The sequence below is a fragment of the Micromesistius poutassou genome (assembly GCF_964030765.1).
Source record: "Micromesistius poutassou genome assembly, chromosome: 22".
NCBI lineage: Eukaryota > Metazoa > Chordata > Actinopteri > Gadiformes > Gadidae > Micromesistius > Micromesistius poutassou.
The window spans coordinates 8,559,068-8,584,355 of NC_140292.1; the positions used below are offsets into that span (position 1 = coordinate 8,559,068).

The 25,288-nt window shown below is 46.4% G+C and overlaps 1 protein-coding gene across 2 annotated transcripts in view; it reads right to left on the reverse strand.

Moving 5' to 3' along the window:
• Positions 1-5,382: 5,382 nt before the first annotated feature.
• The window catches only part of LOC311367982 (patatin-like phospholipase domain-containing protein 7), a 33,451-nt gene continuing 13,545 nt past the window's right edge, over positions 5,383-25,288 (reverse strand). The window contains exons 20-36 of one of the 2 annotated variants that reach the window (XM_084486852.1): positions 23,447-23,560; positions 22,556-22,622; positions 21,806-21,955; positions 21,319-21,382; positions 20,853-21,021; positions 18,068-18,250; positions 17,574-17,692; positions 15,668-15,824; positions 15,324-15,440; positions 14,706-14,775; positions 14,225-14,341; positions 12,089-12,237; positions 11,405-11,557; positions 10,852-10,971; positions 10,114-10,198; positions 9,178-9,276; positions 5,383-6,585 (exon numbers count right to left, since the gene is read on the reverse strand). In XM_084486852.1, coding sequence (XP_084342978.1) covers positions 6,551-6,585; positions 9,178-9,276; positions 10,114-10,198; positions 10,852-10,971; positions 11,405-11,557; positions 12,089-12,237; positions 14,225-14,341; positions 14,706-14,775; positions 15,324-15,440; positions 15,668-15,824; positions 17,574-17,692; positions 18,068-18,250; positions 20,853-21,021; positions 21,319-21,382; positions 21,806-21,955; positions 22,556-22,622; positions 23,447-23,560 — 1,968 coding nt within the window. In that variant the 3' untranslated portion in view covers positions 5,383-6,550. Of the gene's footprint in view, positions 6,586-9,138; positions 9,277-10,113; positions 10,199-10,851; positions 10,972-11,404; positions 11,558-12,088; positions 12,238-14,224; positions 14,342-14,705; positions 14,776-15,323; positions 15,441-15,667; positions 15,825-17,573; positions 17,693-18,067; positions 18,251-20,852; positions 21,022-21,318; positions 21,383-21,805; positions 21,956-22,555; positions 22,623-23,446; positions 23,561-25,288 lie in introns of both variants that reach the window. The other variant, XM_084486853.1, reaches the window with a different exon arrangement.

Sequence of the window (25,288 nt, forward strand, 5' to 3'; positions counted from 1 at the left end):
TATGGGAAGAGGGGGGGGATGGTCCTGCTACTGCTGATGTTCTGCTGTATCCAACAGTTATGTAACGTATTACTGAAGAGTCTTCTGAAGGATCAACTAAATGTTCATATTGGAGTCGCTTTCAATTATTAATAATAATAATTTTGAATTGCTATTTATTGGGTTTCTAATTATTTGATCTAATTAGAGTGAAAGAGACTTATATAGGATAGGATTAGTTCTAGGCACAAAACTAACAACCCATTATAGTTCTCTTGGGAATGCAAAGCTATATGTTCATATTCACTGTTTGTCTTTTTCCCTCTTAGTACAGTATGTGCTGTTCACACCTATGTTTAATTGGCCAGCTTGAATGCCTGTGATTTGGCTGTGTGGTGAACGTCACATGTAGCAGGAACGCTGGCAACGTGCTACTGTGTGGACTGAGACCAGAGCAAACAGCAATAATATAGCCCCCCCCCCCACTCCCTTTCAACACTATCCATGCTGCACGCTGCCAGGAACATATGTCTGTGAGAAAAAACAATGGAGTTTATTTACGTCTGCACCTTCATGAGGATGACAAAGAATAAGTAGACAAGCACAAGTAGAAGAACAACGAATGAAGAGGTTTTCTGTAGTTTCTGTAGTTCTGTGTGCATGTTTGTGTGTGTGCGTGCGCTCGTGTATGTGTGTGTGCATGTGTGTGCGCGTGTGTGTGTGTGTGTTTGTGCGTGCATGTGTGTGCACATGTGTGGGAGTGTGTGTGTGTGTGTTTGTGTGCGTGTATGTCTGTGTGCGTGTGTGTTTGTTTGTGAGTCTGTGAGTCTGTGAGTCTGTGTGCGTGCGTGCGTGCGTGCATAAAGCCAATGTCAATGCTTGTGTCATGAGAACATAGCTTTAGGACAAACGGCAGCATCAGCATCACGTCTCCAGCAGCAGAGCTACAAACAATCTCTGTCATCTACTGTACAGGAGGAACCTGTGGGGAATACCAATTGAACTCCTATCAGAGACGACAAGATGTTGGAAGTAGTACAGATAAAAGAGGAATGACATTAAGTAAAACTGAATAGGCCACTTGGCTGACTCAGGCTTCCAAATCTATTTTTTAAATCAGATTTATGATGTTATATATATTTGATTCTATCTACAGTATTATGATGTTTGGAGTGTTTTTAGCAACACTTATTCCTGGGTGATATGTGTCACTTATTTTTGTTGTTGTTATGTTAGAAGCAACAGTGATTCTGTTATTTATATTTGCTAGGAAATAGCCAGTTTCCCCTGGTGTAAGTCCTCATAACATTGTAACGTGATGACATAGCCCTTTAATTGAACACAATTTGTATCGTAAATACACATTGTATATTATTTGAATATGAAAGAATATCCAATCAAGACATTGAAGCCAACAACTACATTAATTACCAGGATTCCAGACTAGGCATAATCACAGTGTCTCTTCAACTTTAATATATGTAGATCTACTTATTTTAGTAGTATCTCAATAAATCCCAATAATTACTGTTTAGCTTTAGTGATTCCAAGGCCACTAACTTACAACCTTCTCATCACATTTGTTGCATAAAGAATGATGCAAAACAGCATTGATTTAAAAAAACATTATTATAATGTAACTGCACACATGGGTGCCCCCCCCCCCCACACACACACACACACACTCACAGAGAGAGACAGAGACAAAGACACACACTCATACTCACACACACTCAAACTAACACACACACACACACACACACACACACACACACACACACAAAATGTTATGATAATAATAACAACAAAGTACCAGCAAGGGAAATTGTATTAGGAATGTGTTTCAGCTGGCAGAATATCACAAGCTCAACGCAGTGTGTCTAATGAAGCCCCTCAATGCAGTGCCTATGGTACACAACGGCGTGGAGGTATATTTACATCTTTAAAGAAGAATGTATGATGCTCCAGAACTACATAATGCAATTCTGGAAGATCGTTTGAGATGTGTGTGGTAGAAATACTATAACATGGTTTGAACCTAATCTTGGACAAGATTGTACGTTTAATCTGGTCCATCTAAAATTGGGTTTCCCAGACATGGTTTAGAGTAGTCTCAGATCCTCCTTAGTCTTGACGTAAAACATCTGATTCCCAGAATCCTGGTCAGAGGCAGGATTCCTTTCCGATTAGTGGCTTCCAAATTGCCTGGAAAATACAAAAAACATGGATTTCCTAGACTATTCTGATTAAGCTGGGGATAAAAAGAAGATAATGAGACCAAACTCCCAGATGGAAAATTAGGAAAGAGCCACAAAGACCTCCAGCAAGGACACACAGAAGGGGACAAAATAACACACTGAAACCAAACCAACCCACTGACTTTGATGGAGGTAACCGTGGAGAAAAGACAAGGAGAAAGGAGATTCTTCCCGATGGGAAAACTGCCGCTTGGAATGTAGGCTACCAGTTTTCAAACGGCATGGACCGTTCCAGGACCGTCAGTGGTCCACAGTTTGGAGACCCACCAGCGTGTTGTCATTCTACCGCTGTGCCCTCCGAAGCAATGTCCTACTTACCTATTTAACTCTCTTCTCTCGCCCCCGTTTTCCCTCACATTGCTGCTATTAAAGTCAGGGCAAAACGATCCAATGGGCTGGGGGCAGAGCGGCGCTCATAAATTGATTAATACATATTATAGTAAATACATAATAAACATACAGGCCCACGTTATGCGTCATTACACATGCCCTTGAAATGTCCTTCAGTCTGAGGCGCAAGGTACCTCGCCCCCGCCCCGATCGGTCTCTAAATCGATTCTACGACCTGTCGCTGCTTTGGAGGGGGCGGCATGCCAACACCCCACCCACTGTCTACCTCCCCCCCCCCCCCATCCTAACGCCCACACAGACACACCTCCCCAGTTCACACCCCTCCCTTCAGCGCGTCCCCACCTCAGCCTCAACCGAGCGCTCGGTCTCGTTCCGCCGGCCGTCGCCATGCCCACTGCATCACCTCCTTTACCTTCTTCTTTCTCAATCCTTGACTATTATCTCCTCCCCATTCTGTTGTATTGATCCATTCTAGCCTTGTTTTCAATGTCTCTCTCTCTCTCTGTCTCCATCAATCTTGATCTCTCTCTCACTTTCTCTCTTTCCCCCTTCCTCCCTCTCGCTCTCTCCCTCCCTTCCTCTCTCCAAATCCTCTCCTGGATGCTCATTAATTAGTTGATGAAACTCCCCTTTCCTCAGGAGAGCCAAGCATGTAAAAAAATCTCATTACAGCACACATCAGTAGGCAGGAGGATTAATCAACTGTGTGCATGTGTGTACGCTCTCGTGTGTTTTCCTAAGCAGGCCTACAGGCGTCGTAGATCTTCTCTCCTCAGTCCTCAACCAATCAGCTCCAGTTCAGTACCAACCTTCTCCAGCCTTATCACTCCCAGGTTCTGCTGACGGCCTTCCCTGGAATGTCACCCAGCGGTCCAGAACAACCACTTTGTAAAATAATACAATGCTTTTTTCAAAACAAACAAATATTAATTTTTGGCATAGGCATTTTTTTCCGTAACGCACACTGTTGGCATAATTTGTGTTTTGTCAAGCGAATATTATTACCAGGGTGCATGAACTGCCTTTTAGATGACAAAAGAAACTAAGATAATTATACTCAATCTTCACCCAGATTTAATACATTTCAGAAGTCACCTTTACAACGTTTTTTTTTCATTTGATTGAATTAAAATGGGCACTTTCACAGCGACACATTGACATGCCTTCCTAATGACTCAGTTTGTGCTTATTAAATAAATATTACACCTTTTTAAGGTCACAGTGTCACATATTAATTTGTCTAAGAATTGCACTGGGTTCCGGTGTCCATCTGAACCATAGCAGTGTGAATGCCTTGCTCTACCAGTGGGGAATAGAACCCCTAACCCTGGCAGTATTAACGTCTTGCTTTACCAGTGGGGAATAGAACCCCTAACCCTGGCAGTATTAACGTCTTGCTCTACCAGTGGGGAATAGAACCCCTAACCCTGGCAGTATTAACGTCTTGCTCTACCAGTGCGGAATAGAACCCCTAACCCTGGCAGTATTAATGCCTTGCGCTACCAGTGGGGAATAGAACCCCTAACCCTGGCAGTATTAATGCCTTGCTCTACCAGTGGGGAATAGAACCCCTAACCCTGGCAGTATTAATGCCTTGCTCTACCAGTGGGGAATAGAACCCCTAACCCTGGCAGTATTAATGCCTTGCTCTACCAGTGGGAAACATTGGAACCCTTAAACCTGGCAGCATTAATGCCTTGCTCTACCAGTGGGGAATAGAACCTTTATCCCTGGCACTGTTAATGCCTTGCTCAGCCAGTTGGGCCTGCTAGGCCCACATTATTGGAATAAATAATGTATAAATATTGCATGTATTGGGACCTAACTAAACAACCAGCCAAACACGCCGCAAAGAAACAGGTAGGTCACCGTCAGTTCATACCTGAATGGGTTGGCAGTAAATTCTGGTGGACACAACAGGTAGGTCAAGTAGAGAGCAACAAGGAATACGGGAGATGTCCAAATGGTTTTAATCAACCAAGAGTGACAGCATTTTGGCAAATCCCACACCGATTTCACTTTGTAAGGAACATTTTCTATGCACCATTAAAATGATTAGCTGAACAATGTCATTCCCAGTCAAAGGAACATAACATCGTTTTCTGTTGACCGAGCAGTAAAAACATCTCCTTGATGTCCCCTTGTGTTTTGTTTTATGACATACATGATCTTCCATTATTGTAATTAAAATAAAGACAGAATACAATTCACGTGAAACTACAAGAGTACAAAGGGTGGTTTATTAGAAAGTTTACACGTACAGGCATGTTAGTAAACTTTAGTCAAGTCGAGTTTAACTCATGAGTGAAACGTAAGCCACTTAAGGCACAGTAATGGAAGTAGTGGCTAGTGGTTGTCGTTGAAGGCGTTCACAAGTTCACAGGGATATCAAACAAACACTGACCTCACACTGAATCGTTTACCTCATCCTTGTTTCTTTTTTTACACACACACACACACATGTAAATCGACGCACAATCAAAATAATCATTCGTACAGTTGGATATATTCATTGTTCTGCTTTGAGTACTACCCATATAAATAAAGCATTGACACCTAAAAACACAGTCAACTAACTCGCTAACCAATGGGAGAAGAGTCCTCTTCACGGACACTTTGATTCATTGGCCCGCTCCTAGATGCTGTGTAATGCTGGTCGTCTCTTAGTAACGGAGTTCAGGCTGCCGTCGCCGCACTGTATCTGGTAATGCATTACATGTTGAAATGTGTGGACTTTACAGCCCCCTATGAGGAGTGTTTGGAAGCCTAGCAGGGGGGGGGGGGGGGGGGGGGTTTCAGTATAAAGAGACTCCATTACCCATAAGGCACTTTGGTGCTTCCACCTGTCTCTCTGGTGCCTGGCAGATATGCCACATCCTGGAATGACAGAGACAGATGTGGTGGCTTGGACACGCTTGCTCACACACAAAGCTGTGAGCAGGCTTTAATTGTGTCTATTCATTAGTATTTACCTTTCGTCTGTTCGCTTTTAATTACTCTACCAGACTTGCTGTGGATAGGACTGGGTGGCAGGCATTTGAAGTTTTCAACATTGACATTATCATGAAAATGAGTCATTCCCGTGGATCTTTTTAACGTACTTTGCATTGAGAAGGCAGTAGTGGTAGTAGTGTGTAAGTAAGAGAAGATACGTTATATTACATTAGCCCAGTCATACATGATTATCCAATTATGTTAATTACATTTCTAATTTATGTTTCATACAAATCATACACATATACTGTATATATCTATCTATATATTGTTAGTTTCATTTGGAGTCGTGATCAAAAGTTTGGTTACGCATGACACAAAACACTGTCCATTTATGGGCATATGGCTACTCAATATAATAAAAAAATACAGAATAAAGGAGTTTTTCTCTGTGGGCTTCAACAGAAGTGCTGAAGATCAACTGAGATGTACAAAGTGCACAACATGAGGATATATCTCGTAGGATTCTTCAGAATAAACTAAAATGTGTGCGTTGACATGAATGTGGGCCACAGTCACCTAGAGGCCATCGTGGCTCTAAACACGTGGTGACTTCTCCTCGCCTCGTCGCTCTTTCTCCCAAAGCAGTGAGACACGCTCTGGGTCTGCTCGCAGTACGTGCACAGACCAAAGGAATGCCTCGCTGAATCTAATTGAACTAGGATTTTTGGGGTTTTCTGCAAAGGAATTGCTTCTTCGAGCTCCTCAGACACGTCTACCACGAGCAAAAGAGTAGAATTAAATAAAACCAAAAAAGAACCAGATCAGAAGACACGGCCCAATCTTGCCACACCACGCACACGCACACATACACACATGTGCGTGCATGGCTGTGGGATTGTCTATTAGGTAGGATCGGTTGTGACTCTGGCCGAGCCCGCTCTGCCCGGGACCGGACCGGGAGTGTTTAGGGATCATTGATCATCTGATAGGAGTCAAGGCAGGGGTGAGGTGATCATCGGAGGCCCTCAGGGGGGGCTGTGCTGCGGCTCGCTGCCTCCTCCTGGGGATTAAGACCAGATTAAGGGGCTTCAAGTGGAGAGAAAGGGGAGGGGGTGGAGTTCGATTGAGTTCACATGGCACCACACTAATTACACATCAGGTAGCCCACACCGCAATCACGGACGAAAAAATCCATTCACAGAGCACCGTTTAACCGCTTAATTAAAAAGTCTGTCTATTTTTAAGGGTCTCACTTCTCCACTCAAACCATTAAATCGTTATTACAGTTTAGAAATGGGGCGCCGGTGGACGTGGTCGTGGAGCCAAGATGGCCGCCTGATCGAGCTTGGTATTCAATAGGTGTGCGCGTGACACACACACACACACACACACACACACACACACACACACACACACACACACACACACACACACACACACACACACACACACACACACACACACACACACACAAATGGATCTTCTGGATGATGGGGAATAGCAAGCCAGGTTTAGCCATTTGGTTTCATCCTCTCTGTGTGTGTGTGTGTGTGTGTGTGTGTGTGTGTGTGTGTGTGTGTGTGTGTGTGTGTGTGTGTGTGTGTGTGTGTGTGTGTGTGTGTGTGTGTTAAATTGAGAATGGCAGAAATAGGATAGGAACGATTAACATTAACCTGACTATTCCCTGGCCACCGCTGAGAATTCATTTGGATGTCTTAGTTTGCCAGCTGAAATCAATTTAACTACTGTGATTGGTTTAACACCGACCAATCAGTGTGGGCATGCAATTCTGCTGGGAAATAATCTTGGAAAGCGCTACCTGTGCCTCGTTAAGACACCTGTGTCTCGTTAAGACACAGGTCACAAGACAGAAGGCCACAATGCTGTGGAGTCATAATTAATATAAGGAAGGTGGCTGCCCCAAATAGCCAGACGGGTCATTTCTCTGGCGTTTTAGCCTGAGACTTTGTGTTAACAAACCTCCCCTCTACCTCCTATAATGTCTGTTTATGTGTCATCAATCATGGAGCAGTTGTATGAACGGTGTATGCATGGGTGATTGTTAGGCAATATTGTAAAGCTCTTTGGGTGGCCTCTGGTTACAAAGAAAGCGCTATATTAATATAGTCCAGTCCATTTTGGTGGTATGTCACCTTTAAGTGATGTTTAACAGCCAACCAAATAAAAAAGCATTCACCCAAGAATGGCTGGAAGGAAGAGGGTATCTAATTAGAATTTGATCGCTAAACACCATTGAGAAGGCAGTTTTAAAACGTACTACACCCAGGCCTTTATGGAGGTAGATTTGTGTCTTTATTATGCAATCAAACTGAATATGTTTGAGAGCAAAACTTTCCACACTGCAATCAAAAAATTGATTTGAGAGCAAAACTATCGACACTGCAATCAAAAAATGTTTTATTGCAAGTAAAATAAATGTGATAAAAAATGTATTAATGGGAAACCAAAAATTTTGTCTGCAAATCCAAAGGTTTTGTTTGCGAATCCAAAAGTTTTGTTTGCGAATCCAAAAGTTTTGCTTGCGAATCCAAAAGTTTTGCTTGCGAATCCAAAAGATGCCAAAAGATGTAAGACACGTCTTTATTGGCCAGTCTCGATCGGAGTGACAGCTTGGCAACATCCACAGTTAGTAACGAGAGAGGGAGTTTTGAAGTCCATGATGAGACCGAGCGGGACTCGGGAGCGGAGTTGCCAAGCTGTCACTCCGATCGAGACTGGCCAATAGAGACGTGTCTTACATCTTTCGGCGTAGGTCCCGCCCACGAGATTCAGCTCAACAGCAAGCAAAACTTTTGGATTCGCAAGCAAAACTTTTGGATTCGCAAACAAAACTTTTGGATTTGCAAACAAAACTTTTGGATTCCCATTAATACATTTTTAATCACATTTATTTTACTTGCAATAAAACATTTTTTGATTGCAGTGTGGAAAGTTTTGCTCTCAAACCTATTCTGTTTGATTGCATAATAAAGACACAAATCTACCTCCATAGGCCTTGAGCCTCTGTAAGAACAACACGTCAGCATTGCCCGGATCAAACCACACAACATTCACGTCCTTCATGACGGGCACCACGTCTAATAAGGCAAACATTGCATCAGGAAATCTTGCCGTTGCATCCTATCTACACGGTGGATTGTGGAACATTGCATCTTCACGACCTTGCATCGAGTTCACCTGAGATCGGGGGAGGAGGGGTCAATGTTGAAATCATCAACCTCAGTTTAAGCGTTGTACGAGTTGTCGGACAACAGGACCACGGTCAAAAGAATCAAAGGCGCTGGACCCCATATGGGCATCGTAGCTCGTCCCAGACGCAAACAATCGTAATCCGTCGACACGGGTTAGGAACAGCCCCATCTGACCGCTAAATTCATAATAATCTGTGACACTGAAAGGTCGTCTGCGCTGGAAAAAAGCGGGTGGGAAACGGGCGGAATTTGTGTAATCTGATCCTGGCAAGAAGTGTTGAGCGGTGTGGCCCCTGTGATAGAACCTGGTCAGTAGAGTGTATAGAGCGGTGTGGGCCCCTGTGGTACAACATGGTCAGTGCAGTGCATTGAGAGGTGTGGCCCCGGGCCCTCGGTCGTACCCCAGTGAGTTCAGCACCCGGTGACTGCGGCCTCCTCACCCTGCGTGTGCTCCCCGCTCTGGAAGTGCTGCTGCTCTGGGTCAGACAGAGGGCTCTCCATCGCCTCCTCTTCATAGTCAGTGTGGAAGTCTGACTCCTCTACAAGGAGGAGGAGGAGGAGGGGGAGAGACCAGGAGAGACCAGGAGAGACCAGTGGCAGAGGAAGAAGAGACAGGAAAAGGGTGTAAAAGACAAACAAGAGGTGGACGAGTTGAGTGACACCAATTTGAAATAGTTAAAGAACGAATAACAGAACAGTTTCCCTTTCCTTGTTAAAGAATGACAGAGACAGCAGTGAGTCGGTTGTGAGTCGACAGAGACCTGATTCATTTGAGATCCAATTTGTACCTGTGTATCCAAACCATACCTATTGACCCATCGTCATTTGACGATGATCAGAGGAGGCAGCTACTCACACCGGGCTCATCGTGGATGTGTGTGTGTGTGTGTGTGTGTGTGTGTGTGTGTGTGTGTGTGTGTGTGTGTGTGTGTGTGTGTGTGTGTGTGTGTGTGTGTGTGTGTGTGTGTGTACACACAGGCGTGGGCATCGGACTATCAACCCATGCTCAAACAGCCGTGACTAACACGCCTCGAACAACAATCTCTGCTTAGGAATCCAATTTCATCTCAGTGAAACACTGCTCGCTGTCTAATAGATTAAAGAAGAGAGAGACGCCTCTCTTCAAAAACATTACAAACTAGGGCCATAAAGAGGAGTGTTGCAAGATACAAGGCCGTGACAGGGACGAGACCCAACACCAAACCCTTCAAAAAAAACAACAACAAACAAGTCAGTGAAGGTTGAGTGTTGGTGTCGTTGTTTTTAAACACCAAACACAGATGAGAAGAGGGAAGAAAAAGACATCTGGCCTGTGTGTGCGTGTGCGTGTGTGTGTGTGTGTGTGTGTGTGTGTGTGTGTGTATGTGTGTGTGTACCGTCGACGAGGGAGGGTTTGGTGTGCTCTATGCGGGACACGATCTCCGCCAGGTCAGTGAAGGAAGCGTTTGGACACGTCACCACCTGTGCGGACACGTACATAAAGACGGGCTTCATTCACAACCAAGCTCAACGTCAACGCATTCACAAACCAATATTTGAATTACACACAAAATGGCCGTTCAAATCCACATGTCGTGATGGGAATTCCCAAAACATTGACTTCTTCAGGTCATGTGGTGCAGGGCTGACCACCAGTTGCCTGATGACACCTGAGCATCCTGCTCCTTCCTAATGTTCTACACGTTCTTCATGTTCCTAATCATCTTCATGTTCTTAATCTTCTTCATGTTCCTAATCATCTTCATGTTTTTCATGTTCTTCAAGTGCCTAATCTTCTTCCTGTTTCTTATGTTCTTCCTGTTCCTAATCATTTCCATTTTCTTAATTTTCTTCATGTCCCTTATCTTGTTCATGTTCATCTGTTCTTTTCAAATGGTTCCTCTGCTTTGCGGGTGCAGGGGGGGTTTTGTACGCAATGTAAGTGACTAGTTCTGTTTCAGAGCACAGGTTAGTTTATTCTTAGACTTCATTAGTAAGTAAGACAGCATAAACCCCCACAAAAAAAAGAGTCAAATACAAAACTAGGTTGAAAGCTAACGTAGAAGTGGTTCTCTAAATGCAGTGAATTAACTGTGGGGAAGAAACCGCGTGGAACCGAGTGGACCCCTCCTTACGTTGCTCTTGCTCTGGGTGTTGTGGAAGTCCTCCAGGTGTCGGTCCTTCATCATGTTCTGCACCACCCCGCTGCGGCTCCACACGTCAAACACCGTCTTCCCGTGCTGGTAGCCCACCTCCTGCAGCGCCCAGTGAGGAGGAACACGCCCGGTCACATGATGAGTCTCATTTCAGACACTGTATTGGACAACACTAATAATGCTAATGCTGATAATGATAACACGAATAATGCTAATGCTGATAATGATCACACGAATAATGCTAATGCCAAGAATGCTAATTGGAACGCTTATATTCCTCATTTTAACGCTAATAATGCAAACACTTATAATGCTATTGTTAATAATACTAATGCTTATGATGATAATTCTAACAATAATAATGCTAACACTAATAATGCTATTGTTAATAATACTAATGCTAGTGATGATAATTCTAACACTAATAATGCTAACACTCATAATGGTGATATTAATTAGGCTAAACATGCTAAAGCTAATGATAACACTGGTTTCATAATCAGGAGGAAACCGCATCGGGCCACAGACTCACGGCTATCTCGTCAAACTTCCCGAACTCCAGAGTGCGGTAGCGGTCGATGGGAGGCCTGATGTACTCGCAGTAGTCGCTGTTCTTCACCAGCTCCAGCTGTCGCACGCAGCACACGTAGGCCAGCCGCGTCTGGATCTCCGCCATGTTCAACACCTAGCACAACCCAGGGGGTCAAACCTCTGGGGAACCCGTTAGGGCCGGACCAACCTTCTAAGGGCCGTTCCTTACATACATCAGTTCAGTTTGGGGAAATGATGGTGAAATATGTACTCATTACAAGGTCTTTGCACACCAATTCTGACTTTTTGGATCGTACTAGTAACAGTTAAAAGTAATAGTTATAGGCCTACGTAGATGGTTGATCACGGCTTAGAATACTCTGGTTACAAAGTGATATCTGACAAGGATACAGGTTATAAAAATACCCTCATTCTCATGCTATATAAATACCTACCATTAGCTTGGCAAAGTGCCGATTTAACACAATCTGGTTCCCAGACATTACAGCGTAATCACAACCTGCCATGTGAACCGACACTAAGAGCCGATTGTACGATGATGATGATGATCATAATGCACGAGTACGTGTCCAACAGCGTTTAAACCCATAGAGAATGAACCACAGATTGACAGTTTCAACCCTTCACCCCCACACACACACACCGCTCAACACCTGTCCCGTACCTTGACCTTCTCGGCCAGGGGGTTGAGGCGTTTCCATAGCAGCCACCATCCAGAGAGCGAGTCTCCGTAATTAGTCAGGTTGGTTTCATCCTGGCTGCCCACATCGATGGCGATCACCACCTTGGCCCCCATGGAGCGCGCCACGTCGGCTGGAAATAACACAGCAGGTCAACGGTAAGAGGCGGCCGTCCGTACGTCCACACGGACGTCATCCTACCTACGTACCCGACCTTCTACACGTCTTAAAATCCGTCATCTGTTAGGGTTAGGGTTAGGGTCATCTGTTGTTCATCTATACGTCCATCCATCCCGGATTGCAACTCACAACCGTTTCGAGATGGGAGCCAGAGAAACCATTAAAGCGTTTTAGTCGTTATGGGATTCAGGCCAATGTTTCTAGAGCGGTTCAGAGGTCACGAGTTAAGTAGCCTCTTTGGACGGTGCTAAAATGCGTCCATTTCTCTGGAGTAAAATCTCTGCCATTCCTCCGTGACCCGCATTGCCTCATCCCTTCACTGCTCTGATCCGACATTTAAAATACAAAACTCAAGGTCACCTTTCCAATAAAAAAAACAACAACCAGACAGATTTGATTATTTTGACCTTCATTGGTTCACAATGTCCGTGTTGGATGGAGACACAGCCCTATTAAAAAGTACAATGGATTTTTAAATAAATTAAAAAGAGGGAAAAAAACAACTTGGAAAGAAAGAAACGAAAGACAATGTGGAATTGGGGCCATGTCACATTGTCTTTAAAATATATTCCTTCAAAAGAATACATTGTCTCACAAAAGTGAGTACACCCCCATTCATGGGACAACACTGAAGAAATGACACTTCATACAATGTAAAGTAGTCAGTGTACAGCTTGTATAACAGTGTAAATGTACTGTCCCCTCAAAATAGCTCAACACAACAGCCATTAATGTCTAAACCGCACCAAAAAAGTGAAAATGTCCAAATAGGGCCCAAAGTGTCAATATTTTGTGTGGCCACCATTATTTTCCAGCACTGCCTTAACCCTCCTGGGCATGGAGTTCACCAGAGCTTCACAGGTTGCCACTGGAATCCTCTTCCACTCGTCCTTGACGACATCACAGAGCTGATGGATGTTAGAGACCTTGCGCTCCTCCACCTTCCGTTTCAGGATGCTCAATAGGGTTTAGGTCTGGAGACATGCTCAGCCAGTCCATCACCTTTACCCTCAGCTTCTTTAGCAAGGCAGTGGTCGTCTTGGAGGTGTGTTTGGGGTCGTTATCACGCTGGAATACTGCCCTGCGGCCCAGTTTCTGAAGAGAGGGGATCATGCTCTGCCTCTGATCATGCTGAGCATCATATCCAGTTGTCTTTGGAAAATAGACGTAGGAGTGCTGCCAGCATTGCTGCAGAGGTTAAAGGGGTGGGGGGGGGGGGTCAGCCTGTCAGTGCTCAGACCATACGCCGCACACTGCATCAAATTGGTCTGCATGGCTGTCGTCCCAGAAAGAAGCTGGTGGGAGTGTCATGGTCTGGGGCTGCATGAGTGCTGCTGGCACTGGGGAGCTACAGCTCATTGAGGGAACCATGAACGCCAACATGTACTGTGAAATACTGAAGCAGAGCATAATCCCCCCTCTTCGGAAACTGGGCCACAGGGCAGTATTCCAGCGTGATAACGACCCCAAACACACGTCCAAGACGACCACTGCCTTGCTAAAGAAGCTGAGGGTAAAGGTGATGGACTGGCTGAGCATGTCTCCAGACCTAAACCCTATTGAGCATCCTGAAACGGAAGGTGGAGGAGCGCAAGGTCTCTAACATCCATCAGCTCTGTGATGTCGTCAAGGACGAGTGGAAGAGGATTCCAGTGGCGACCTGTGAAGCTCTGGTGAACTCCATGCCCAGGAGGGTTAAGGCAGTGCTGGAAAATAATGGTGGCCACACAAAATATTGACACTTTGGGCCCTAGTTGGACATTTTCACTTAGGGGTGTACTCACTTTTGGCCGGGGTTTGAGCTAGCAACCTTCAGGTTACCAGTCAACCCACTCTACCTCTTCAGCCACATGCCGCCCCAGAAGCAACCTCATGCACCACAATGAGAACACATAATGAATAGACTTTAAAGTAGGTGACCCTAGGCGACGGAAGAGTACCTGGGAGGTTGTTGATGTAGCCCCCGTCCATCAGCAGGTGTCCGTCTTTAGGGTCACACAGGGGGGGCAGGTACCCCGACAGAGACATGCTGGCCCGGACGTATCGCCACAGAGAACCTGGGTCAGAAACAACGATGACATGCAGAATAATGGACGATTATGTAGAGAGACTTAATATAATAGATGATAAGATCATATAGAGAGATTTAAGAAATAAATAGGATTTCACAATATAGATAAATCCATATTGATAGTCATTTTCTTGTTGAAGGGTGGATGGATTACAATTAAAAAAGAAGCAGTAAGTTAAAAACCTAATCATCGTTTTATTGCCGCTTCTAGGCTACAGAAAGGAATGCACACAACATAGCTGTCATGGTAACCGAGTGTTGAATCCAGCAGAACATGAAGATGCTCGCAAACTTGCTGGCCACCCCTAGAGTTTAACACAACACTTTGACACAGATTACGCCTTCCTTACCGTCAGTGTGCACTCTCATGGCAGAGGCTGTGATGTCCGTGGTAATGTTGAAATATGGGATCCAAAGGTCCTGTGTAGACGATAGATCACACACACACGCACACACGCACACGCACACGCACACACACACAAAATTAACCTACTTCTCCCCCCCCATGCAATTAGAATGATGTATCCTCTCCCGTTATGCAGTACAAACATTCAGGCCAGCCGTGGGCCAGGCCTTCCTACTGTGGCAGGGCTGAGGGGGGGGGTGCAGCTTAGGGGAAGGAGAATAATAGACGGGCCACATAATTCACTTCACTTGGTCGTGGTTTACTCCTTACATAATGCACCACTCTCAACACTCAATAATTCTCGCTGCCCGTGGTATAGTATAAATTAAAAGTCTGCACTCTCTATTACTCCCCACTTAACCTCTCACAGGAATCATTGAGTGTTTCACCATAGAGAGTTCACTTGGATTTTTCTTTTAAAAGAGAATATAAAACCCAAATATTTGCATGAAATATTATGATGACTCTTATCAACAAGGTTTGAGAGCATCTCAGTCTCCCCTGTCCTGACAAGGGGACATTCTAACACCCTCCAGGACATATCGTCTGAGGACCCACGTACCTCGATCTGCTTCAGCTTGAACACCTTGCTGATGCCCGAGTTGAAGGCTGCCCCAGAGAACATGGACGTGATCGGGTACGTCAGGTCCAGAACCTTCTTGAACACAGACGTCATCTCCTGCAGCACACGAATGAATCCACACGTAGATCGATGTCAGTTCATGGTTATGTTAGGAAAACTAAATTAGGATGATGGTCGCGCAGATATTTTGTTGCATCTTTCCAGGTCCATCTTTTAGCCCTTTGTTCGATTGTGTGCGTTATTTCCAGATCTTTAAACAACATAAATAACAAATATTTCCTGAAAACAATTATGGAAAAAACTCAGAGCCCCGTCCCCCTCACCATGGCCCACTCCCTGGCCCTCATCCGCATGCGACTGTGGCTCCGGTCTTCAGCGTAGAGCGCCCCCATCAGGGAGCCAATGGAAGTGCCCCCTATCAGGTCCACCGGGATGCCCGCCTCGCTGACTGCACGCATTATCCCCACCTGGGAACAGCCCCTGGAGAGAAGAAGAGGTGGTGGCGGTCAAGTGGGTTAGCCTCGGGGTAGCGTCCAGATCTCTGAGTTCACGTTCTGTTTCCCTCTTCAGATCAGACTCTGCTCGCAGCCGTTGACCCTTTACACCAAAAAGGTTTGACGCTAGGACCAATCAGCACACACCGTGGAGGGAGCTTCAGGTCAAGATAAACAAGGATCTCTGCAGTCTCCCGATTTGTTTTAAAATATGGCGGAGCCCCGGGGAAAGTGTATTAATCAAAACAGTTTTATTCTAAATAGACTGAATGCCAAATTTTGAATTCCTGCCCGGAAGGCTTTGCTCATATGAGGATGGGATTCTGCTTCACTTCCAACTGGACTTGGCAGGGGTTTTGGTTTTGTTTAGCATACAGGGATAAGCATTGTTTTCGGAAAGCATACAATGTACAGTGCCATTATGACAGAAGGCACACAGCTGAACTCCACCCTCCTGCTCTACAATAACCTCCAGGTCACACACCACAAATCACCACTTCATTTCTCATGATACGTGTCCTTCCTTGGGTCACCGTTTGGTGCAATAATATATATTCATCCGAAAGACGACTCTTATGACTCTAAACCCCGTCTCATTTGGGTCACCTAGCAACCACGTGGGCTGTTGCTACGCTCGGATGCAGAGCCGGGAGATCGGCTCTCAACCGTTTTTCCTATTCGTCGACGGTCATTAGAATAATGAGACGAGGAGTCTCCTTCGCCGTCGTCACACACACACGGACACTCGCCCCCGTGTGCGTGTGTGAGAGCTGAGCCAGCATCATTAAGGCCGGTCTTTATCATGTAAATGAACAGTTGTGACAATACTTTGATGCCAGTCATTATGGCTGCCAGCCCCGTCTAATGACGTGTCCCTATGATATTTTCCCCAAGTATGATGGTGGAAGGTTCCAGACCAGATCTTCAGATTAGGGATCATCAATCCCATTAAGTACATTTTTAATTGAATGGCTGATCTCTCATAAATTCTGAACGGTAGCTCTGCTCTAATTAGGTGGCAAATAGGGCTGGACAGGGTGCCAGGTATACAGCTCGTTTGTGGAGGTCTAAGCAATAACAGCACAGACTGTTTTGTTTACCAATCTATAAAGCCAGAGATGCAATAGTGTTGAAGAGTCATTAGACAAAACCTTCCCTGCAAATTTCTGTTCCACTTTTAACGTTGTTATAAAGTCTATTTCCTACACTAAATGGTTTCCATTGCCTTGTCGATCACTACCCTTTCCTTGAGCTCAGCCATTTTTTTTTTAGCAACGCTGGGTTGATTGCTCCTAGAGGCTTCTAATGGTCTCTGGCAGTCCGGGAGACGGGACAGCCCCTTGGCGGATCGAACGGTCTCACGAGGCACAGAAAGGTTGAAAGCACTTGAACTTCAGGTCAGTAGTGCAGTACACAGCAGTCATTAACGTCACTACTGGATTGAAATTTGGGTCTACTTGGAGGTTTTTCTAATATAATACATTCAACAGCATTGTAGAATACTAGAATACTTAAATCATTGAGGGGTAGCTGTTGTATAAGCGGAATAAACCACTCCGGGGGGGGGGGGGGGTCCTATTATTGGAGAGTATGCACTGTGGTGTTGGTAAGAAAGCAGTCACGCCGCGTCACACCGCCCTCCCCCCCCCCACCGGCGTTCATTCGTCTCCATTAACGCCACGGCCCCTGTCATGGTTTACTCCCAGCATGATGCACTGGTATTGATCCAGCCTACCTGGCCCCTCCTCCCCCCAGGATGATGGCGATGGCGTTGCCTGTGAGGACGCGCGCCAGCCGGGAGAAGTCAGAGTGTCTGTCGGCGGGCTTCTGGAACACCCTCTGGTACATCTCCCTCTGGGGACCGGGGGGGGAGAGGCAGGAGAACAAGGGGAGAGAGAGAGGGGGGAGAGAGTGTGTGAAGAGGATATTGGATGGGGGATAAAGCACAGGAACTGAATCGTAAGTGGCCCACACTATGCATATATAAACCTGTCTCACTAGAAAAGCTATGCAAATGTCATGAATTAAAAACACATTTCATTATCATAATTGATATATATCTGTATGACTTTCAGCGTTTTTCCTATACGCCGGAACAGTGTTTACTTAAACACACACACACACACACACACACACACACACACACACACACACACACACACACACACACACACACACACACACACACACACACACACACACACACACACACACACACACGGAGCCTACCAGCTTGGGCAGGCTCCTCTTGGAGAAGACCCTGCGTGGGCAGGAGAGGTGGTGGTGCCTGGAGATCCAGCTGCGCATGTTGAGCCAGTGGACGGTGCCGGTGGGCGGGGGCCCGTCCTCGCGATGCAGCAGCACCAGCTGCTTCTGGGCCCGCACGGCGCTGCGCTCCAGCATGCGCTCCAGCTACGTGGCCGAGGGTCAAACGAAACCAGCAGAGACGCGTGAGGGGCATTCCCTCAAGGGGATGTTTACACCAAAAAAAAAAAAATGGTATAAAAAAATAAATACACAAGGAAATGGATTTGAAGATCTCGAAAAGGTGACGTAAGGTGTGAGTGTGATTAGCCGTTACAAGCCGTGTTGAAAATCGGCCTCTTCTGACATCACAAGTGGGCGTGTCCACTTAGATATATGACGGGTAGATGAGCAACGTTCGCTACGGTCCACTGGGTAGGCTGGTAGACTGATCACGCTCACACCTGGTGGTATAATATGTCACTTAATAATAATGTGTCACAAAAACGTCTAGTGTTCAAGGGGATCCTGATTGAGCGATGGGTTTGATGTGGATAGGTTGTTGTGCCGTTTCTCAATCTATCCTCACGTGGGCGTGGTCAGATGTACGACGGACGAGCCTACCAGCCTACCCAGCTGACTTTGGTGACCATTGGTAGGCTGATCCTCCGTCGTGTGTCTGGTGTGGACACGCTCCACGGGATGGCTAATCAGCATCACATGGCGGTACAATAGACGCCCTTTAAGGGTTAAGGTTACTATAGGACGGATGGAGAGGGCCGGGGGGAATAAGCGCTTCGAAGTGAGTCATCCTGAACAGTCCTTTCTAAGCTCCTCTCGAGCCTATCTTTATGCGCTAGCGGCGCGTCAGTGCTCGGTTCAGCCCCTCCTCCATTAAGAGCTGCAGACACACGCATTGCTCTTTGAAACCTGAGCGGCTACAACCTACAGCCTTGATGATTTTACAATTACAAGGATGGACCTTTGTTGTTCTTTCTTCCCCCGATACAGAGGTCGTGCTGAGCTGTTTGGTGGCTGTGTTGTGGTCGTAGATCAGGACCTATTCAAGTGATTTGAGACCCATCTCCACCGCGCGTCCGACTGCTGTGAAGTTAAAGCCAACAGACTTGCAGTTTACACCTGTGACGGCTTGGATCTGATAAAATAGCTCGGAATCAAGAATAGACTTGCCTCTGCTCACACCTTCAAAATGAGCCTTGCAAAAAAACAAAAAACTGTTGCGTCAACTAGGAGTTTCTATTTTGATCATCGTTTCCCTCGCCGTTTAGTTTGTCGGCGTATCATGTAAAAACAGTTCATAATAGGACAGACTTTGCATCCTTCACTTTCAGAGCAGGCTTATAAAGCATAAAAGCCATGGAGCATCCAACAGATCCAGACAATTTCATAGTAGGGATGGGAAGAAATCCAGTCTTGGGATTCTTTGCGTGTATGTGTATATATATGTATGTGTTAGGCAACATTCATTAAAGAAATTAAAAAGCATAACATGTACAGATCTGCAATACACTGCTATTGCAGTCCCTAGCACATATCTTGTGGGAGGCAGCAGGCCTGACTCTGCTAAAGTGTTGGTTAGGAAAATTATGATTAGCAAAATGTGTGTGTGTGTGCGTGTGTACGTGTACATGTACATGTACGTGTGTGTGTGTGTGTGTGTGTGTGTGTGTGTGTGTGTGTGTGTGTGTGTGTGTGTGTGTGTGTGTGTGTGTGTGTGTGTGTGAGAGAGATAATATCAGAGCTATGACTCATTCTGTGCCCAAAAGAATATTGATCCTTATTTCCATTCCTCTCCTCATCTCCTGTTTAAAGCGAACACATTTCTCTTTCCTTCAATTCCCCCGGCCTCAGAGAAAACCACTTCCATTTGGTCAGTCGAGCTGACCAAGCTTGCTTTTGTTGGACAGATTTTCTCCTCTCTCAACTTCCTCCATGATCTCCATCCTCCTTCATCTTGCTCAGCCGATATTTCTTCCCCCTGATTGCTCCAATTTCTACCACCCTCTCCCTGATATCCCCGCCCAATGACCCAAGCCCCTTGAACCGCTTGCTTCCACGTGCACACCATGTGATCCAAACCACAATCTATCCACCACCACGTCCAGGTTTACAATTGTACCAACAAAAGTGTCCAACTGCCAACGGTTTCATTTCTCATTTCTCCATGGGCTTGACTTCCCCTTTGGCAGCTCTCCTGAGGACGAAGGGACGTGTGAAACAAAAAACGTCCAGAGATTGTGTCCTCACTGAGGTCAACACTCTCCTTCTAAGCTACCTTCTAAAGCGTCCACATGTAAAAAAAAAATGTGGGGCTGGTTTTGGGAACACTAGCTTAGCACTTTAGAAGACACCTCCCTCCCTCTGGATCACAGGCGTCTTTAAGAACAAGGAGGAGGCAGAGTGGTGGCGCGCCATGCTCCAGGTAGAGGCCTGCAGGTAGCCTGCGGATATTGGGAGCAGCACACCGGCAACTACACCACCCAACCAGCCCCCCCCCCCCACCCCGTTCCGAGTGTCCAGTCCAACATCCCCCTTATCTCTGATTCCTTGGAAGAGTGACCAATCTACTCTGACACAGACATCCATCCACCCCTCTTCTCATCTTTCTGCTTCCCCACTAGGGTCCTGCCTCACCAAACCGCCCTCTCCTCCAACACCAGGGATCTGGTCGTGCTGTCGTGCTCCCCCCCTCTCCCGCTTACCTCCCCCACGGTAGGGTCATGGTCGTGCTCCCCCCCCTCCCCCTTACCTCCCCCACGGCGGGGTCCTGCTCCCCCAGACCCACGATGATGATGCAGTCGGCCTGGCGGATGCAGCGCTGGGTCCAGGGCGTGAGGCCGTTGTCCGTCTGGTAGAGGACGATGCGGTGGATGTCTTCCTGCTGTCCCAGCCAGCTGGACAGACGGTACTCGTGGACGCTGAGGACAGACGGACAGTATGTGAGTGTGTGTGTGTGAGTGGTTCATGACCGGCAGCTTAATAGTAAACTCAAGCACCTGAAGTGAATGCAATATCAGAGAGAGAGAGAGAGAGAGAGAGAGAGAGAGAGAGAGAGAGAGAGAGAGAGAGAGAGAGAGAGAGAGAGAGAGAGAGAGAGAGAGAGAGAGAGAGAGAGAGAGAGAGGTGACACCCAAGACAACAGACGGAACAAGGCTGCTACAGAGAGCGTATTCACGCACAAAGCAGGGAGGTGAGATGAATAGCGATCATCTCACCTGTCCAGAGCGGCGGCCCCCAGACACTGCTTGATGTAATCACTGTTCAGCAGCAGAGTGGGACCTGCAACACACAGTCAACCTGATCACTGCCCGAGGTCCGGCCTGGACCAACAACACCCATCCTAATGGCCCATCCTAATGGGCCGAGGTGCAACGTCTTGTCTGGAAATGAGCTGTGATCGCAATTACACAAACCTGGTTACATACAAATCAAAAATAACAATCCTGTACCATAAATGGGTTAGTTTGTGTTAGGTTAGGCTAATGTTTGTGCTTGTTGTTTCTCCCACAACATTCAGCGGATCTTGGCCAGCAACTTTAGCTTTCTTCTGGTCAACGTGCGTGGGACGAAACGCCTTCTACAAGTCACATCTAAATCAATCCTCTCTGACACCATAACCTGTATCTCTCCCTGCGAGTACAAACGGTACGACCGCCCGTACAGTCTCCAGAACCCTCCGGTTGACCTCTGAGCGGAGCTCACCGATGGCCAGCAGGGCGAGCTGCAGCTCCAGGGTGAAGGCGGTGAGCGGGACCTCCTCCGACACGGGCAGCACCGTCACGGTGCACAGGTTGGAGGCCTGGTTACCCGCGTCCCATTTGCTTCCTGGGGTGTGAAGGGCCAGGCTGCGGGCTGAGGGTCGCGCAGACACACACGCACATGTGCACACACACATACAGAGACACACACGCAAACAGACACACACACACACACACATGTGCAAACAGACACACATGCAGACACACACACACCCACAAACATACAGACACACGCATGCACACACACACACACACACACACAGAGACACACACACACACCCACACAAAGATGGACACACACATTGTGTTGGTTTACAGGGCTCTGACAAAATGAGCTAAACTAGGAGAGTGTGTCGACAGCCAGAAAGACGGAGAGAGAACAACACGTGTTGTTTTCTCTCCACTCGACCTTGATAGAAGGCCCCACTATGTACTGTTGACTCGACAAGAGACAGAGTGCAAGTGATTCTCTTCAGCAGCCAGGGGTGTACACACGGCTGCACATCGGTGTTCTGCAGTACAAACATCTATCACTTGAAGATAAGAACACACACACACACACACACACACACACACACACACACACACACACACACACACACACACACACACACACACACACACACACACACACACACACACACACACACACACACACACACACACACACACACACACACACACACACACCTACCTGTCAGGGGGCCATTGACTTGCTGGAGGATTTTCTGGCCCAGTAAGTGAATCAGACGGGTGACAACCTGAAATGCAGAGCAGTGCAGGATGTTATCGGCTCTGCCGGCATCTTCATCCACAACGACAGAACCAACATAGGAAACAATGCTTTCAACTTGTGAGTAGAAGCCTTATGAGCAACAAACTGAACAGTTTTTTGGGTTGAGCTATTTCTAATCTGTTATTTCTATACCGCACATACATGCAATTTGAATCATACACAAACCTTAAGCACCACAACGGAAGGGAACTTAATTTGCATGTGTACCATGCAATATCCCATCCCTATTGATTTATTTTTTACAAAATTTTTTTTTTTTTAAAGTGATTATAAAATTAAATGGGAAAGTGACCCTAGTTAGACTTTGTATAATTACCTCCTGCTGTCAATGATCAAACATTTATGATAAATTCTACAAACCGTAAAATTGTATGTTTTTTATAATTACGTTTTTCTTTTTTATAAAGTTAAGTTCTCCAGTGGTCTCGCAGAGCGGACTCCAGCCATGCCACAGACACAAGACACCAGACACCAGACACCAGACCCCATAACCCCCCCCCCCCCAAGACCCCAGACCGTCCCCACCAGTTCGTACGAGGTCCCGCCTACCTGAGGAACACCGGACCAACCCACCAGCTCCCCTGAGGCCCCGCCTACCTGAGGAACACCGGACCAACCCACAAGCTCCCCTGAGGCCCCGCCTACCTGAGGAACACCAGACCAACCCACCAGCTCCCCCTAAGCCCCGCCTACCTGAGGAGCACCGGACCAACCCACCAGCTCCCCTGAGGCCCCGCCTACCTGAGGAACACCAGACCAACCCACCAGCTCCCCTGAGGCCCCGCCTACCTGAGGGAACTTCCTCTTGATGGAGCTCAGCGCGCCCTGCGGCAGCTTGGCCAGCTCAGAGTCCCGCACGGCGTGCACCGTGGTGGCTCGGTTCTGATTGGTCAGGGCCTCCACCTGGATCACAACAACAACAGCAGGTGTGAACATGACACCTGGGGAACGGCGACACACTTCCGTGGTTCTGTTATTAAACGACATCACTCAAATAAAGTACCATCTGTGTTCCATTCGGCAGAAGCTGATCTGATTAAATATATTGAATGTTGTAGGTTTTCAAATAAATCTTGTTAGAATAAAGTAGGCGGCATTCTGTTGCATTGGTCTTCTGCCGTGCAAACTATATTCTAACAATTTGTTTGCCTTACACAGACAAGGAGCAGAGGGAGAGGACAATCCGATAATCATGTGAAGCAAATCAAATGACGTGTTGGAGTCAATGTGGAGCGCAAGAGGAACGGAGGGAAATGACGCCAGCCCTAACTTCAGGTACTTTGCACCGAAATCAATAGCAAGTAACAAAATACCGGCGACCACAACACTAATCATAACCCTGCGTTCACACGGAGCTTCGATTTTTGTAACATCCATAAATATCCCCCGACAGTCTGTGTCACGACACTTCCAAAAAAGAAAAAAGAAAAACGAAAAACATGCAAAACCAAAACATCTGATCGAAACAGGGAGGGAGCGATGACGTCAAGAGAGGCTACACCTATCTCAGAGTGCGGTCCACCTTTCATAAACGTCTTAATTTCCAGCGTCACTGGCATTGGAACTGAGCCTCCACGGTAACAGTTACCATGGCACCCGGACGCCCGTGCCTTATTATTAGCATCCGCGCGGAGCTGCAGGCCACATCAGCCACCAGAGGAGTGGGTGAGGGATGGCGAAGAGATTTTCTAATGGACTTTCTGACAGGATGGACTTTAGCTAAATAACAACTTTTGACGGTGTCAGCGATTTATTTTGATCATGAAAGGTTTAAGGTTACATCGTATTAATAAGTAAGGGATAATCACCGAGAGGCAGGGCAATAAACAGTTTGATATGCCCGGCTAGTGGACGGCTTACCGCCCAAGACGAAGTCGAGGGTTTATTGCCCTGCCTTGAGGTGATTATCCCGTTTATTCTACTTCTTGCTTGCCAACATAATAAAAAAATTCAAATACTTTAATAATTCTGCTTTTTCTTATTCGTATTGCATGCTTAATAAATGTATACTCTGTTTGAGTTCATCTCCCTCAAAAAGTAGTCCCCTTTAGAACTACGGTGAATAACGTTAGCAAATTTTTCGTAGGTGGAATCCGGAAGAATCATGAATATTAGGGTTACGGTTATGGTTATGGTTAGGGTGAGGGTTACGGTTATGGTTATGGTTAGGAGTCAGCGTGTGAGTTTGCCTGTCCAATCCTAGCACTTGAGGCAGAACTTTTCCCGAATTCCGTCTACGAAAAACAACCCACCGGGGAACATAGGACCCGGGGAACATAGGTATGCTCCCCGTTAGCTCAGCTGTAGCTTATTAGTTTCTATAGCAACCACACAAGGCTGCATCTGATCACTAGTTTAATAACGAAGTTGCTACATTGTATCTCGCTTGCGAAACTATGCATCGACTGACCCTCCGATAGATTTCCGACACATTTTAGAAACTTTTTTAAACAAGGTTTATTTTTGAATGGACCTCATGTTTGACTTTTCTGTGATAGAAAAAAAATACAAGCGGCGTATTGATCTATTATTTGATGACGCTGTGCTCAGTCAGCAGGCAACCTGCCGGGTTAATGCCCTCCTCCCAGCCAATCAGAATCAAGCATTCTTAAACGAAGTAGAATAAACACA